Source organism: Miniopterus natalensis, chromosome 1 (assembly GCF_054644295.1).
Source record: "Miniopterus natalensis isolate mMinNat1 chromosome 1, mMinNat1.hap1, whole genome shotgun sequence".
Lineage (NCBI taxonomy): Eukaryota > Metazoa > Chordata > Mammalia > Chiroptera > Miniopteridae > Miniopterus > Miniopterus natalensis.
Window position 1 is genome coordinate 97,531,338 of NC_142081.1, and position 18,281 is coordinate 97,549,618.

General features: G+C 45.9%; 1 protein-coding gene and 1 pseudogene across 1 annotated transcript in view; both read left to right on the forward strand.

Annotated features, from left to right (window-relative positions):
* The window catches only part of EDC3 (enhancer of mRNA decapping 3), a 36,907-nt gene extending 18,645 nt beyond the window's left edge, over positions 1-18,262 (forward strand). Inside the window, exons 3-6 of the mRNA XM_016210524.2 lie at positions 228-563; positions 8,848-9,001; positions 13,420-13,637; positions 15,857-18,262. Coding sequence (XP_016066010.1) covers positions 228-563; positions 8,848-9,001; positions 13,420-13,637; positions 15,857-16,191 — 1,043 coding nt within the window. The 3' untranslated portion in view covers positions 16,192-18,262. The remainder of the gene's footprint in view (positions 1-227; positions 564-8,847; positions 9,002-13,419; positions 13,638-15,856) is intronic.
* LOC107535172 (transcription factor BTF3 pseudogene) lies at positions 5,981-6,710 on the forward strand (annotated as a pseudogene).
* Positions 18,263-18,281: the final 19 nt, after the last annotated feature.

Sequence of the window (18,281 nt, forward strand, 5' to 3'; positions counted from 1 at the left end):
TCATACCGGCCACAGCAGTACTGCTTATTTTATATTCACTATTACTTGGGTAATATATGAAATCTGTTATTTCATGAGATTTGTGGTAGTTTGTGCTACTTAATATGATTGAAGAATAGCTTACCATCTAATTCCTATAACACTCTCCATAAAGGACTAATGCATATTATACTTCTACTGAGCACTTTCTGTGGGCATACTAAATTTAGTTCCTATTTTTTCTCCAGGGTCATCTAGTAGCAGGCACCCAAATCAAGCAACTCCAAAGAAAAGTGGTTTAAAGAATGGCCAAATGAAGAATAAAGATGACGAGTGCTTCGGGGATGATATTGAAGAGATTCCAGACACAGATTTTGATTTTGAAGGGAACCTAGCCCTGTTTGACAAGGCAGCTGTGTTTGAAGAGATTGATACATACGAGAGGAGAAGTGGTACCCGTTCCCGAGGCATCCCAAATGAAAGGCCTACTCGGTATCGCCATGATGAGAACATCCTGGAGTCAGAGCCCATAGTCTACCGGCGGATCACAGTGCCGCACAATGTGAACAAGGAGTTCTGCACAGGTGAGTTGCACCAGGTCCCACATTCCCTCTGGCTGCTTTTCCCTTCTTATTATGCTTGAAACAGAATGACCCAGATTCTGAGTCAGTCTTGTAGCAGGAATTAACTAAAGTGGCTTAGTGGTTGACCATTATTATTGTCTCTTGGGGATTATGGCCAGTACAACATAATTACCTACCATTGTGGGAGAGTTGATTTCTCTATATGTCCATTTATATCCTGCATCTGGCAGGGTCTGTTCTGCAGTTTATTTAGTATGTTATGGTTAATAACAAAAAGCATAGGGGCCAACTATCTAGATTCACATAATCAAATCTGCTTTCACTTTGGCTTCCCTGTTACTGCTTGTACATTTTAACAGAAGTTCAACTCTTTTTTACTAGTTGTTTGCTGGAGTAAAAAACAGTTGGAGATGTATGGTTGAAACCACTGGCCAAAATTAGGGTTTCAATAAATTACATTTGTTTACTAAGCTATCTTCATCTCATGCCAGCCCTGGTCATTGAGGATTGGCTAGTCATAATTCTCATATAACAAAACAGTGCCTTGGTAATTATATAAGTCACTGTATATGATAGTCTAAGTCTGTTACCACAGTGCTTTTGAAGTTTCTTTTTTTTTAATCATTAGAATCTTCAAATATATGGCATTTGAGGCAGATAAAAGCAGCTGTGGGAGAGATGGTCTGTCTCATCCCTATCCCTCCCAAACTACATTCTTAACTGGGCTTCTTGGAATACAGTTTGAAAACCATTATTATTGAATGATCTTAAGCTAAAGGGGTAATCATAATCATTTTAATAGGCAGAGAAGGAACTGAGTATAATGTGTATTTTGGTTTGAAGTTTTGAATATAAAGAATGCAAATTTTGAATGCTATTAGGGCTTATAGGGAGAATTATAGAGACAGCTAATTACATTTGGAGGAGAATCAGATCTGGCCTTTTTGTAGACAGCTGTAGGACTCTGTTGTATTTGGTTTTGCTGAGTATATAAGTTTGTACCTGTTTTCCATATGAAAAAAATAAGCAGACTGTCAAGGTAAGAAAGACTCCTAAATTGTTTCCATCTTTCAGTAGCAGACTCTGGCAGAGGTACCTCTTTACTTAGGTAGTTTCCTTAAGTGGCAATGAGTGTATCTTGCTGAACTCCTTTGATTTTTACCACCTATGTAAAGGCCAGCAGTGTAGCTCAGAATCAGGCTTAATTTAAGTGGCCAGGTTTTAAGTTTTTCGAAGGCAGCTATCATCCAGCAGGTCTGGTAGTACCTGAGATCCTGCCATCTATCTACCTCTGACTGCTCCCCTTTTACTGCCTCCACTGGTAGCTCTCTGGACTGAGGTGGTTGGTCATTCAGCATGTGATTTCCCTGGAAATTCCTGGGTTCGGGGAGATGATCGCCAGCCTTGGAGTGAAATGGCTAACAGGGAGAGAATCACAGTGAGAATCAGCAGAGTCTCAGAGTGCTAAGGAGTGGAAATGAAGCCCTTTTGCTAAGCAGGGTCTATGCTGGAAATGGAGCCAGCAAGCAGTTACCTTGCTGAGCAGCTTCTCCTATTGGTAATTTTTATCTCAGCTTCAGCTCCAAGGCATAAGTCTCAAAACAGGTTTTACTGAGTGTTATTCAGATAGTGCATAGCTGGGGACACTTTTCCAATTGTATGTACTATCCAAATATTAGGATCAGAATAAGGCAAACTATCTGGAATATGTGGGGAAACAACCTAGGTTCATAAAATGTGTTGGATTACTTGATCACCTAGTATAATTTACTCATTTTACAGATGAGGACTTTGAGGCCCAGAGAGATAAAGGCTCTTATCCTGTTTTCTTTCCTCTTCTAAATGTGTTAAGTTAAAGAGGAAGAAGTATGTAGTATGAGTAGGGCAATTTAATGGCAAAACAGACTACAATCTTTTCTCTTTAGTATTTCCTCAGAAATGGGCCACTTAGATCAGCAGTTACAGAAAGTGGCTTGAATTAGCTCCTCAGTCTAGCCTTGTTGCACTCATGTCTTAGAACCTCAAATACCTTGTTTTCTACTAATCCTCAGAGAGGCAAAAGACGAACAAGATGTTTACTGCCCATTTGGTGATAGCTGGGGTTTTAGGTTCTGAGAGCTTGCTGCTGGTATTCCATACATTGACTTCATGCTAAGTGGTGGTAACAGTTTCTAATGCATTGCTAATTGCTCATACTCTTCCTCTTGGCAATATTCTAAGCCAACTGGGGGGGCTGGGGGGACAATGGTATAAAAGGTCTATTGGTTGGGAAAACACAATCAGGAAGTAACTAAATTTAGTTCTTTGTTTAACACAAGTCTTTTATCTCTGGAAAGCCCTTTTGAGTCCCTTTGACAGTGCTGCTGTCTCCAGCAGTCACGGATCGTCAGACATTCCTCCAGCTCGGACCTACCCTGCTAAATAATGGTATCAGTAGCCACATCTGTGTGTGTTAAGTTTGGCTATAAAATGCTGGATGTGTGTGAGCACTCTGTGTTCAATAGTGAGAGGTCCCCAAAGAACACTGGTTAAAGAGAGTGGTAAGGCTTCAGAGAATAATCTTTGCTCAAAATTCATAATATTCTAAAAGAAATATTTAAGACACTTTGGGTCAGTCAAAACACTGGGCTTGTTATTGTAAGTCACTCAAAGACAGTCCTTGTGTTCAAGTTATTAAAATGTACTAGGAAATGGTAATATACTGTATATGCCTGGAGTCCAGTGAGGGTGCACTGGGTGTTGAGAAGCAGGAAAGGTCCTAAAGGCTGGGGGGATCAGGGCAGGCTTCACAAGGGGAACAGGACAGAAGCCCTGAAGCATGGGCAGGATATCATCAGGCAAGAAGAAGAGCCCGGCCGGGCGTGGCTCAGGGGTTGAGCGTCGACCTAGGATCCGCGGGATCGGGGTTAGATTCCCTGTCAGAGCACATGCCTGGGTTGTGGGCTCGATCAATGACTCTGTTATCATTGATGTTTCTATCTCTCTCTCCCTCCCCTTTCCTCTCTCTGAAATCAATAAAGATATCTATTTTTTTTTAAATTAAAAAAAAGAAGAAGAAGAAATTAGTGATTAGGTTGGGCAAGTGCTGGTGAGGAAAGAGCCTCTGGGAGATTTGGCAACCAGTAGATGTGTCTCTCTCACATTGATGTTTCTCTCTCTCTCTCCCTTCCACGCTCTCTGAAAAGCAATGGAAAAAAATATCCTTGGATGAAGATTAACAACAACAAAAGAGTACTAGGAGTATTTACACTTCTTGTAACGAATCCTCCTTTCAGAGATAACTTGACACCAAACTGCATTTAGTGGTATCTTTAATGCAAATATGCAGGGGCTGTCTATTCATTGTGGATCTGGGGTATGAATTTACCAGTGGTTTTATACTGGAAAAAAACAAAACAAAACCCAATGTGATATCGTCACCCAATTGTGTGACCACCACAGAGTGGAATCAGAATTCATAGTCCTGGATTAATCCCCACGCCCATAAATGAGCCGTGCTATTCATTGATAAGACATGGGACACACACAACCTTTCCAACTAAAGGGCCATGTCAGTGTGAGGATTGAGTTTAGATATGAGATGACACTTTGTTGTGGGAGCCTTGTTACACAGCAGAAAGGCTGGGAGGTTTGAAGGACAGGGAGGGATTCCATTCAGAGGCTACTGGGGAAGGCTTGGACATGGTGCTGGATGATGTCTGAGGGTGGGAAGTGTGATGGAGGGTGTGAGAACATGCACATGTATTGTGTCTGTAGGGAGGGAAAGGCCTGAAATTTTAGGTATTGGAAGAGCAGTGCAGAAGTGGCAAGGACATGCAGGAGGGGCAGGCTCGTTCGGTGGCTGGGCCATTCAGTTCCATGGCCCTCACCTCACACTGTGGAATGAGTTTTGCAGTCTGGAAGGATCTTTTCTCCTGGTTGTACTGAGTGTGTTTAAGCCATTTTCGTTGATACCCTAAGGTTCACCAGATCCTAAGAAGTTCTCTGCTTGTCACCAACTGGCTATAATTATATCTCCCTTCCTTGTTTCACCAACAGCTATAAAATACATGTTAATATTAAGAGAAGCCTTACCTACTGATTTTACTGCCTTGATTCCTGAACAATAAAGAGCCACCTTCCAACCCAAAAATAATTAGGCTTGGCCCCTGTTCAAGCTTTGGCAGTGTTCTTGTTTGCAATTTACACGCTATGTTCTTGGTTCCCTTCCTTTGGAGTTTATTCCCTCTGCCTGTTTCTGACAAGCCAGTCCGACTGGTTGGACTTTGTGTGTAAATGTTGAAAAGAAACATGTTGCGGTGTTTGCACATTCCTTTCAGAGAAACAGACTTTGCAACAGCAGACTGAGCTAAAAAGATTCCTGCCCTTGTCTTTCCCTAAGTTACAAAATATGCCAGTTCATCAGCAGTGTCCCTTACCGCCCCCACCCTCACCCCCAGATCAGTGAGGAGATGGTAAGAGTCACAGTTTCCAGCTGCAGAATGTAGGCACCTGAAGGGATGAGCTCTCTTTTTATACTGTTAAGGACTGAGGATAAAGGCAGCAGAAAGTGCTCAGCCTGCCTCTAGAGAGCCCTCAGAACGGCAGAGGGCACAGCATGAGACCTAGACCCAGAAAGCAAGCTTGATTGTAGGGTGGCAGGCCCAAGACTCACTACCCTGACCCATTTCCAATTCAACAGAAAGAGAACAAGGGGGTGAAGAAATGCACAGACCTGGGGGAAAGCTCTCCCTTGCATGACTGTGCAGATAAAGAGGGTGTTTGGAATAGAGAGGTGCGTGACTTGTCTGACAGGTTTAGGGTTGTAAGTGGCTTAGGCCTCCTGAGAATTTGTTCAGTTTTACACTGCTATCAGTGGTTCTTAATTAGTTTTGATAACATGTGCGTGTCTGGAGCAGGACATAAAAACGATTGTTTTAATCAGCTGTTGACATGCAAGGTCAGGCTGCAGCCTCCAGCATTGGCACCTGGTACATCAGTGACTGATATTTGTCAAAGGGTGAGAGGAAATAATGCTCCTCATGGCACTATTTGTTGTCTCTGCCCAAGGCAGGAATAGGACTCAGCCAGGTAGACAGGCTCCATTAACCACAAGGATAGTGTTAATTTTGATGCGTGCACATTTTTTACTTTATCATCATTACATTAAATTACTCTTTCACCTTCCCTTGAGAGGGTGTAGACCTGGGTGCTTTTGGTTCATATTTGTGCTTAGAATCCTGTTCTTAAAATGTACAGGCATACCTTCATTCTATGTGGTTTTAAGAATCTGTGAGCCCGCCTGGCCGGCGTGGCTCAGTGGTTGAGGTCACAGTTCAGTTTCTGGTCAGGGCACATGCCCGGGTTGCGGGCTTGATCCCCAGCAGGGGGCTTGCAGGAGGCAACTGATCAATGACTCTCTCTCATCATTGATGTTTCTGTCTCTCCTCTTTCTCACTTCCTCTCTCTGAAATCAATAAAAACATATTTTTAAAAAAGAAGAAGAATCTGTGGTACCTCTAGCTACCATCTTGCATCCCTGTGTGTGCACTTGTTCTCAGCTGGTCTACCAAAGATCCCTGAGCATCGATCCTCGTCCCCTGTGTGGCCCCATTTCCTTTCCAACAAGATGAAAGAAACTATCAGGAACCAGGAAAAACTTGCCAAACTTCAGGCACAAGTTCGTATTAGTGGGAAAGGAACTGCTCATAGAAAGAAGGTGATTCACAGAACAGGAAGAGCAAATGATAAAAATTGCAATTCTCCTTAAAGAAGTTGAGTGTAAACAGTATCTCTGGTATTGAGGAGGTGAATATGTTCCCAAATCAAGGAACAGTGATTCACTTAACAAACCTGAAGTTCAGGCATCTCTGGTAGCAATACTTTCACCATTACAGGTCATGCTGAGATAAAGCAGCTGACAGAGGTGCTACCCAGCCCCTTAGACTAGTGTGGGGCAGACAGTTTGACTGCTTTAAGGAGACTGGTAAAGCTCAGTCCAAACTGTCTGTGGATGGGAAAGCACCACTTGCTACCAGAAGGGAAGATGATGATGAAGTTCTAGATCTTGTGGAGGATTTTGATGAGGTTTCCAAGAATAAAGTAAAATGAATCAAGTCAACTTCTGAAGAAGATAAACTTGAAGTTACTGGGCCCGGCCAGTGTGGCTCAGCGGTTGAGCATTAACCTAGGATCCAGGAGATCTCTGTTCGATTCCCAGGCAGGGCACATGCCCAGGTTTCGGGCTCCATCCCCAGAGGGGTGTGCAGGAGGCAGCTGGTCGGTGACTCTCTCTCATCACTGATGTTTTTAATCTCTCTCTCTCCCTCTCCTTTCCTCTCTCTGAAATCAATAAAGATATATGTTCTTTAAAAAAAGAAGTTACTGGGAGCTGCTATTTTATACTATGAATGCCTTTTCAAGTTTTGTTCACAGATCTGATAAAATCTAGATCTGTAATATTTTTGTTGTCATTAATCCTCACCTGAGGATATTTTTTTCATTGATCTTTTTTAGAGTAAGTGCAAGGGAGGGGGGGAGGAGGAAGGATGGGGAGGGGAGAGAGAAAGAGAAACATCGATGGGAGAGAGAAAGAGAAACATCGATGCAAGAGAGACAAATCAATTGGTTGCCTCCCACATGCGCCCTGACTGGGGCCTGGGATCGAACCTGCAAGCCAGGTATGTGCTCTTGACCAGAACTGAACCCACAACCCTTCGGTGTGTGGGCTGATGCTCTAACCACTGAACAACACTGGTCAGGACTAGATCTGTAATGTTTTTAAGCCCAAGCCCTTGGACACTGCAGCTCTTTTTGGTTTTTTCTTATACACAAATCATTCTTTGTAGCTAATTAAGCTGAAGAAGCCTGGGGATAAAGTTCAAAACAAAGGTTAATAAAGTTCTTTGCCTGGTTAAAAAAAAATCTTTATAGGCAGGACTGGATGCCTAATAGACCCTCAAGAAATTTCTCCTGAAATGGTCAGTGAGAAAGACAACTTTTTCTATTCAAGGCTCTGGAACCAATAGGATGATGATGATGAACTTCCACCTTAGAGTTTGGTCAGACCAGAAATAGCACTAGCTTTGCATCACTTGTATGGTTGAGTATGTGATGAGAGCTCACCTGTGTTGATAAATATAGCTAAGACAAGTTGAGGAGGTGGACTCCCAAGTAGTGTACAGGCTTATTTCCCTACTTTCAGGAGTTGACAATCCAGTATAGATGACGACATAGGATCTAAAAAGACATCTAATCTAGCCAGACAGAACTAGTTACATGTGGTCCACAATAACTTCTAATGAGAATCCATTTCTGTTAGTCCATCAGCCAGTGAGGCCAAATGGGGCCCTTTGGCAGAGGGTCTGCTCCCAGTGACTTTTAGCATTGGTTGTCAAGGCAAAAGCTGCTTATTCTGTCCTGGTTTTCTGGGCCCTGAAATGGCACATGGTATGTTGATACTGATTTATGTAATACTGTAGACTTCAGTGTACCAGCTGCTACAGACTTTGGCCTTTTAAAACCAAGTACTTTCAGTGACTGTGATTCTCTCTAACCTCTATAGAGAGATTCTCTCTATATTCTCTATTTATGGTGAATAAAATATTCAAGATTCTTCTGAGTAGTTTAAAGCAAGCCATAGGTTACTTTCTGTGTACTCTTTCCCTGTGGTATGAGTATTGGGTCACATTCACCCCAAATGGGCAGAAAAGGACAAATTTTTTGAGAAAACAAGTTGCTAATTGAAATTTCTTAAGCAAAGAGGAAGGGCAAGTAGAAGAGAGGAGGAAGAAGAAGTGGGTAGCAGATGGGATGAACAAGTCATCCTGCCTTGAAATTAACCAGTGGGACCAGAGGGTTGGGAAGGTTAGGTAATGTTTGTTCCACTTCTGGGAAAGGATAAGGGGTTTGCTTGTAAGGAAAACCCTATGTCAGGACAGCATTTCTCCCACTTTGGGACAAGCATGCTCTCTTTTGATGTGGTTCATAGGTTGCTATTACATGCTCTGTGCTGGCTTTTTCTTGGTAGTACCAAATATATCTTGGTAGATTTGGTCTTTGTGGTCAGAGCTTCACAAACCTTGCTCTGTGGTAACCTGACAAGTTGTTACTCAGTTCCCCATCCACTGCCTGAGCCTCCTGGGCTGCATAGCATGTCTTAGTTCCAACTGAGGCAGATGGGTCAGGGGAGGGTCATTCTCAAAGTCGTGGCTTTCACAGAATCCTGGATTGAGTACACCTATTTGTGAAGCTGGTTTCCTATAATCACTGCCCCTTTCTCTCCACACCTCCTTTTGAACTGCAGACTCTGGCCTGGTTGTCCCAAGTGTTTCCTATGAGCTACATAAAAAGCTGTTGTCTGTGGCTGAAAAGCATGGGTTGACTCTGGAGCGGAGACTGGAGGTGACAGGCGTGTGTGCCAGTCAGATGGCACTGACTCTACTTGGAGGACCCAACAGGTAAATGTCTCTAGATTGGTGGGGGCTGAGTGTGGATTGATGCTGCTCTGCCTGGGCCCCACCAGAGGGCCTCACACAAAAGGCATTCATTAGACAGTTGCTGCTCGTCTAATGGGACCGCCTTTATGAAGACACTTTCCTGGATACTGGAGGTTTTTATTTGCTTCTCTAACCCATCTCCTGGAAGTCCTCATTCTTCTCCCAGCAAGCCACCCTTTGACCCTTTCTTTCCTGATAACAGCTGGCTTTGAGACTGCTGCTATTAGAGGCCTGCCTTCTAAGAACCTTCAGAGACCCAGCCTTTGGTACTTGTCATTCAAAGGGGCTGGGATACAAATCAATCCTGAGTTCCATATCTGAGAACTTCCAGAACCACTTTGACAGTTGGGTGGGAGAGCTGGAGTTTGATACCTTCCCACCTGTCATTTGGGTTCATATATCAGGAGCAGTGCTTAATTAAAAAAAAAATTTTTTTTTAATCCTCACCCAAGAATATTTTTTCCATTGCTTTTTCAGAGAGAGTGTGGAATGGGGGAGGGAGAGAGAGAAAGAGAGAAAGAAACATCGATGTGAGAGAGACACATCGACTGGTTGCCTCCCACACGTGCCTTGACAGGGACTGAGCCTGCAGCTGAGGTACGTGCCCTTGGTCGGAACCCAGGACCCTGCAGTCCGCAGACCAATGCTCTAACCATGAAGATGGAAATTATTCTCTTTCAGGAACTCAAAGGTGTTCTTGCCCATGACCTCAAAGGCGATGCGCATGTGACCATGGAAGTTAAATCAGTCAGACATCAAGACACACAAGCTAGGGAAGAAGGATGGATGGATGGGGCTCAGGCTCTGTGCCGAGGGGCCCTCCCTCAGATGAAGCCAGTCCCCACTCCCTCCCAGGCCACTGGGTCACACACTACAATGCAGATACACATGAAGGAAGAGAATCGGTTAACAGCAAGAGTACATCTCCCCACCAGCCATCACCCAGATCAGCTCTGAGCAAGGACTAAACTTACTGCTGTGAAGGGGATGGGATGGGGGGGCATCTTGGTCTGAGGTCTACTGCCTCACCTACTTAAGATACAGGCATAATCCCTGCATCTCCAAGAAAGATAGAATGATGCCAGGATACTCGCATGCATCCTGACAGGAACCGAGGCTGCAACCAAGGTACATACCCTTGGTTGGAACCCGGGACCCTTCAGTCCAGAGGTCAACACTCTTAACTACTGAGCAAAACCGGCCAGGGTGTCAGTGCTTAATTTTATTTGTGGACATTTACTGATACTGTGTACCAGCCTTGTGCTAGGACTAGGGATATAGTAAAGAATAAAACACTGCTCCTGCCCTCTAGTAGCCTGATGAGGCCTCCAAAAAGTATTGTGCTATGGTAGAGGAAACAGAAGATTCTCCAGCAAGCCACATTTTTCTAGTCCAGGAAGAAGCTAGTCACCCTTCCTAGAGCAGGGCATCCAAGCTGAGTCCTGCAGAGCAAGAGGGATTTAACAGGGACAGTAGGAAAGGGGAAAAGTAGTCAAGATCTAGGGAGCAGCATATGCCAAGAGCAGAGAGAATTGAGAGACCATGGAAGTGGTGGGAGCTGGGCCGTAAGTCATTCTCTGTGGCTGGAAAGTAGGGCTTTGGTGCAACTGAGCAGTAGGGAGCTGCTGAAGGGATTTCAGTAGGGCTGTGACATGATTAGTCTTGGATTTTACAAAGATGATTTTGGCTAAGTGGACTGAGTGGAGGCAAAAGTGGAGGCATTGAGACCGATTAGCAAATTGTAACAGAAAACTGAGTTAAATGATGGTGTCGCCAACCAGGGAAGTAGGGATCAGAGAAATGAAGATAGGTGAAGGATTTTTTTAAAGATAAAATCAACAAAGCAGGGTCATTGAATGAATGTGATGGAAAGTGCAGTGTCTGTGGTTACTGAACTTCAAGCTTCCCAACATGGATACCTTTTCTGATAGTGATAACATTAACCATGATAGGGAATGTGGGAAGAGGAGTGGTTTGGAGGAGATGGTGGATTTTGTTTTGGATATGTTAGGTTTGAGAAGCCTGTGAGACAGCCATATAGACCATTAGCAGTCTGGATCTAAGGTTTAGAAGATGATCTGAGCAGAAGATAAGAGATCTGGAAGTCATCAGCTCATAAGTGGTATAGGATAGATGATGTCCTGTAAGGAAAGAGGGTATCAAGGAAGGAAGGGCCTAGAGTGGAATTCTGGAAAACATCAGCATTAAAGGCATAGTTAGGAGATGAGGAGCCTTCCAAAATGGCCAAGAAAGCCAGAGAGGTAAGAAAACCAAGAAGATAGTGCTTCAGAACCCAAGACAGAGTGTTTGAAGAATAAAGGAATGGTCAGCAGTGGTACCGCTGAGAGATCAAGCAGAAATAGAGTTGAGAAATGTCTGCTGGATTTGTCAGTAAAGGGGATAATGGCAGCCTTGTGCAAGAGAGGTGTCTAAAGTGAGCCCAGCTGGATGTGAGGTTTCCCCTTCTTACTCTTCCATTCCCCTTGCCCTATAGAGTTGTGGGTGTGTTTATTCCTCCTTGCCCTTGATTTAGGCTGGCTTCTCAACCTGGCCTCTCCTGTGCCAGGGAAGAGGCAATGGAGACACACTCTCTACCCCCAAAGGAGGGAATAGTGCAAGCTGCCCTCTGAGGAAGCACCAGGCCCTTGGTTCTGGTGACTGCCGCATCTCCTCACAAAGTGGCCATTGGGGCAGCTCCTGGAATAAGTTCTTCCCAGGAGTCTTCGAGGCCATTAAAGTGGCTTCCCAGAGACAGTAGTTTTGGGGCAGGATCTGAATGTCCCCACAAAGTTATGTTCCTTTCAAGGCAGCTTCTTGGCGCTGGCTGTCCTTGTACCTGTCTGAACTCTTAGAAGGGCCTTCTCCTATCCTTTGCAGCAGTTGCTGGATAGTTCTTCAGAACCCAAGAATCTTTCCTTTGAGGAAGATTACCACATTAGTAATCATTTTCATGTATGTCAAAGATCATGCACTTTTTCACTGTATTTTCACAGCAGCAGTGGGTTTGATACTCGTAACTTCACCTCAAAGGTAAGGAGTAGTCCGGTGTTTTGAGCCAACTAAGGCTCAGAGCTAGGGCCAAAAGACTTGCCTATGTGACCCTGCCCATATGTGGGGGAACCAGGTGCCCAATGTAGATAGGTGTTTCTAGTGGCTGTGCCCTGCCCCCTGCTGTTGTGTGTGGGTGCCATGGTCTGCTTTGAGTCCTCCGATGGGGGATGCCTCTGTGAGAGGGAGATTCCATTTAGGAAACAGATGTGGGTGAGTCATATGCCAGAACTCTGAAGTGTCTGTCTGAAGGGAGCACTCACCATATTTCCTTAAGATGCAAATATAGTGGAAGACATGAATGGTATTCCCCCAGATTTATTTGGAGGGCAGGAATTTCCTCTTTGGAGTGACAGCAGCTGTCATCTTTCTCCCTTTGGGAGACCAGTAAGTGACTGTCACTGCTGCAACACAAGCAGAGACCTAAGCCTGGTCCTGTGCATTTCCCCGACCTTCCTGCCCTGGGGGCAAACTGTACTGCCTGTGAGTTGGGCACAGCTCCAGGGCTAATTCTCCAACCTTACTTGTGGCTTTTCTGAGACCAGAGAGGTCTCAGTCTTGAATGGCAGGAAACTAAAAATTACTTCATCAGGAAGTGGATGTCCAAGTCAGCTGCCAGCCTAGGCCGCCAGGAAGCCCCTAGCCTGCTGCCTCTATGATCAGTACTATAATAGTGCCAACATCCATTGGGCCCTATTCTCAGTGCTGATCCACACAGCATCCTATGAAGTAGGTCCTGTTAGTCTCTACAGCATTGCCCTTATTAAAGCTTACTGGCAGCTCAGTAAAGAGAACTTGGACTGGTAACCAACTGAGGACGATTTAGAACTATCCTGTTTGGTACTTGCTGTGAGTTTCTTAGAAGCTGAGCCAGAGTAATCCTAGAAAAGGTAAACCTTGAGCTGGATTTCAAAGAAAAGGTGGGCTTTCTGGGCAGGGGAAACTGAGCAGAAGCAAGAAAGAGCTTTACAAGTGCAGGAGAGAAGGATGAGACCAGACTTACTGCAGTGGGGCAGGCATGTTGTTGGGGAGGAAAACAAAGAAGGCTGCAGAGGTCAAGCAGAGTTTGGACCTAATAGGTTCACATTGTGAGAACAGTAAATGTTCTTGGTCAGAAAACAGTGTTCTGTAGAACAAGATCTGGGTGAACTACCTAGTGAGAAGATCCAGCAGATGACATTACAGTGGGGTGTGGGGGACACCCTATAGACCTCTGCAACCTGGGACCATCAGGAACTCTTAAGAGCAACAGGTGTGGAGGCACTCGCTTGGTTTAGGGTGCAAGGGATTGTCAGGTCTGCAACTGAGATGCTTCTTTACCTCTATTCCAGGTTGAATCCCAAAAATGTACACCAGAGGCCTACAGTGGCTTTGCTCTGTGGGCCCCATGTGAAGGGGGCTCAGGGTATCAGCTGTGGAAGGCACCTAGCCAACCATGATGTCCAGGTCATCCTCTTCCTGCCCAACTTTGTCAAGATGCTAGAGTCCATCACCAACGAGCTATCTCTCTTCAGTAAGACCCAAGGCCAACAAGTGTCTAGTCTCAAAGGTGAGCACTTGCACGGGGCTGGGCTGAGGTCACCTCCCTCCTCAGTAGTTTGATGATCTGATTGTGCTGCCCAGTGGCGACAGGTGGAAAAGCACCATGAGTATAAGGCATGCTTTGCCTGTAAGGAGTCATAGTAGAAATGGGAAATACTTTGGTGTTGACTTGCCTACTTCCCATCCCTTCACCCTCCTTGTCCCATACTCAAATGGAGAGCTGGGGATCCATTTATTCATTTCACAAGTATTTATGGAGCAGGCACTGTTCCTGACACTGGGGATAAGGCAATAGATTTCCCACCCTCCCCTAAATCCATGCTTTCATGAGCTTAACATTCTGGTTAGGATAGATGAAGAGATGAATAATTAACACTTCTGTTATGTCAGATGGTAGTGTTATGCAGACAAATAAAGCAGGGAAGAGAGAAGAGAGTGTTGGAGGACTGGGTGAGGAGTTAACAGACGGAGACATTTCCACGTCAGGTCATAAAGGGCCTGGGGATCACTGTAGGAGTTTGAACTTTTACTAGGGTGAAGTAGAAAGTCACTGGAGGAGTAAGTAGAAGAAAGCTGTACTCCAGCTACATCTCAGGTTCCAAATGGTCATTCTGGCTGGCTTACAAAGAGAGGTGTTAAGAGGCCGTTGTGATAAATTGGAGAGAGGTGATGGTGGCTAAGACAGTGGATGTGGTGAAAGGTGGTTAGTTTCTGAATCAATTTTGAAGATAGTGTACAGATTGGATGAAGGGGATGAGAGAAAGAGAAGGGTGAAGAGTGATTCCAAGGTCTTTGGCCTGAGTAACTGGAAGGATGGAGGTGCCATCACTGAGATGGGAAGACTTAAGGGATGAGGTTTGTGAGGGAAGAGTAGAACCTCAGAGATGCCGGATCCACAGGTGGAAATGTTGATTGATGTATATATGAGTTAGTGAAAGGATCCACTCTGGAGTTACAAGTGTATGTGGTATTTAAAGCTGTTATGAGCCTGTATAAGGTATCTCCTAGGAAGAGAGAGTAGATAGAGAAGTTGTTAGGCTGCCTTTGTTTACAAGTCAGGGAGTCAGACCAGCAAAGGAGACAGGGAACGTGTGGTCGGTGAAGGTGAAGGAGAAGGAAAACTAGGAGAGTCTGGTACCTGGAAGGCAAGTGAGCAGCAGAGGAGGGTATGATGAACTATGTGAATATCAGCAAGATATTTTAGGTTAAGTTCAAGTGAAGAATGAGAATTGACCACTGAATTTAGCAGTGTGGAAGAGCAGTTTCAAGTGGAGGAGTGGGGGTAAAGTCTGATTGGAAGGGGTGAGAATGGGAGAAGTGGAGAGAACAAATATGGCCCAGAGAAAGGGCTTTGCCAGGGGTCAGGTTGCGAGCTGGGGCGAGAGCCTGAGCCAGTTTCCTAACTCTCAGGCCAGGTAACTATGGGCACACAGACCAATGGTGCCCTGTCCTAAGTAAGGAAGCCATGGGTCTCTAATTGAGATATACCATTACTTTAGGTTGAGAGCTAGGAAGGGGGCCTGGTATAGGTGCCCTCTCTTGAAATCTATGTGATGCCCGTTCCAGGCAATTCCTATCTGACTGTGCAAGCCTGAGGATGCCAACCCTTGAGTTTGGTCTGATTTCTGCAATTCTGTTTAATCTCTTCGCCTTTTTAAGAGTTACATGCCACTGGAATATCTGTTCTTAACACTGTCCCTGAGGCCTAGAGCAGAGAAGCCTTAAATGCCTGGGAAAAGTGATAGGTTCCCTCCCCATTCTTAAGGTTGGGCTGCAAGGAGGACCCATTTCCATAGAATAGTGAGAGAGGCCAGCTAGGGCAGGCAGCTCCAGCTGGGTGAGTAGGCTGGCCCAGAGCAGAGTAAGTGAGCATGCTCTTGCTCGCTCACAGTTCTAGGGCCAGTCAGCAAATGGCAGTCAGGGCCTTCCTGTGAGTGCTGACTTGGCAGTAGACCTTGCCTTGCTAGGCTCATATTCCCAGGGAGTTAGTAAGATTGTGCACATCCAGCAGGACAGTGCTTCAGCCTGTGAGTTCCAGGACAGTGGTAACATCTGGCTGACATTCCGTTGGTCTCTAGCACCCAGACCCACCAAGCCTTAGAAGGCTGGCCTATGGAGAGGCATCAGAGTGGTGTCTGAACAAGACACTTGAGCCACCTGGGCTCTACTCCCAGCCTGGGCTCTCTGCTTAGAGGGATTTTCAGATGATACTTTTTCCACCTACAGATCTGCCCACTAGCCCTGTGGACCTGGTGATCAACTGTCTAGATTGTCCTGAGAATGCCTTCCTGCGGGATCAGCCCTGGTACAAGGCAGCTGTGGCTTGGGCCAACCAGAACCGGGCACCAGTACTAAGCATAGATCCTCCCGTGCATGAAGTCGAACAGGGCATCGATGCCAAGTGGTCACTGGCTCTGGGCCTGCCTCTGCCACTGGGAGAGCATGCAGGCCGCGTCTATTTGTGCGACATTGGCATTCCCCAGCAGGTATTCCAGGAGGTGGGGATCAACTACCACTCACCCTTTGGCTGCAAGTTTGTCATCCCACTACACTCTGCTTAAAGGGGCTCTGGCAAGGCTGCACCCTGTAGTCCCCTGCTGCTTCTGACACTGGACTTGACAACGAACGCCTTAAGGATGTGAAGCTTCATGGACCTTTTTGTTAAATTTTTTCCCTTTTGGGTTTGTTTCTTCTGTGAGAGAACAGATCATATATATTTTTTCTTTTGAGAACTTGTATTTAAAGCTGACCTGTCACCTGCCCTTCACCAGGAAAGGCTTTCCCATTGGGTGTGTGAGGCAAGGTGGCAGGCTGCATGTGCAATGGCTCCAGGCATTTCTACACTCAGTCCCCTACATGGCCAGGTGGGGCTTTGTTTACAGACCGTAGGCGGCTCACAAACTGTTTTAGGTTTACAGTCACTGGGCCTGCACGAGCACCTTGCGGGGGTTGGGTAGGTCCTGTACTCACTCTATTTGAGTTGGCTTTGTCTCCCCTCCTCTGATCGTGTACGACTGGCTGCACTGCAGCTGTCCACTAGAGGGCAGACTTGCACTCCCCATTCATTTTGAGGGCTGTGGACCTCCCCTGAGCCCCACAAGTTGATTTGACCCTTTCTCCTTAGCTGATCCAGGGTTTTATGCTGGGATTTTTTCCCAAGGAAAAAATGTCCTTCCTCCTCTCTACATCACTCTGAGAGGCAGGGAAGGTAGTGGCATCAGGATGGTTTTACTGTACTGGGATTTTACACTGTATTTCTGTTGTCTTCAGCACAAGTAGTATAAGGTTGTTACTGTAGAACCATGACGCCCATCTTGCCAACAGTGCCCCATAACCCCATATACTCTCTCTAGCTGGGGGCTGAGCATTTGCTTAGTCTGAGGCCAGGCGCCTCAGGGTGCAGCTTGAATGTTCAGTATTGGGAAGGCCCCTGGGGGTGCCTGGTGCTGAGCCAGTAGAGGGAGCCAGTAGAGGTTCCATGGTGCTTCTGTCCTAGGCCAACACTTTCCCCACACATATGTACCCTATTGTTGTGTCCCCTCTGTTCTTCCCCTGAAATGGTCCTCTGTAGCTATTATCCCAGAGCAGGGCACATGTCCTTCCCTTGTTTGAACCCTTTTTGGTTATATACTTTATAAGTACAATTGGGGCCACTGCCCTGTCTCACAGATGCCAAAATGAGGCTAGTTCTGGATGACCTGACTGGTGGGACTCAGCCATAGGAACACACTGCTGGTCAGGTCCTAAGGCACAAAGCCCCTGGACCTTTGCAGGCCTAGGCCCTGGGGGCTGGTAGAACAGGAGCCACACCCTGGAGTACTTGGCAGCTGCCCTTGCAAAGGCTTGTGCTTTAAAGCCTTTTTCAGGGCTTCAGGCTTCCTTCTGCTCTGTGCCTACCCAGTCTTATTAAAGGGGTGAGTGGAAAGCCTCACCAAGGATTGCAGATACAGGGTAGGTAGGCCCTGATTTCAGGCTGCTTATCACTTTCCTTATAGGAGCCTAGCCAGGAACAGATAAGGTGGGGCAGAGAGAACTGGTCCCTCTTTTCCTCCCATCCTTCCTGAAATGTTAAATTGTCTCCAGCAGTGGGAGGAAGCCAGACACTGTCAACCCTGTGCTATGTATCCTCCCTGAGCCTCTGCTCACTCTCAGGACCAAACAGCTCCCAAGATGGGGCCTTTTAGTCACAAGGCCATAATCTGAGGAGGAGTGTTGAATTACAGGCATTTTAGTAAGCAATCATTAAACAGGTTCTGGCTGCCTGTTAATGTGGTTGGTCCTTGATTGGGTAGTGGAAAACAAATTAGAAGAACCCTGGCCCCAAAGACTGCTTACCCGGGGGGGCAAGGGGGGGGTGTGTTCTTGAGGAGCCACTGGGAATTTGTGCCCAAGTCTTTTTTCTCTCCTGGTGGCACTGGAGCTCTATCCTGCCCTGAGCTGGGCCTTCCCCAGTGGTACTAAAGATAAGCATCATTCCTCTGTCTGTGGCTCTTTTCAGAGGCATCCAGTGCCCAGTCCCCAAGGGGCCCCAATGAGGTGGTCAAGACTATCATTCATGCAGCTGTTGGGGAACCAAAAGCCAGCACTAAAATAAAGCTGAATGATGGGAGCCCTGTGCTCTGGTAAATTCTACTCTGTAGGCTGGTGAGGT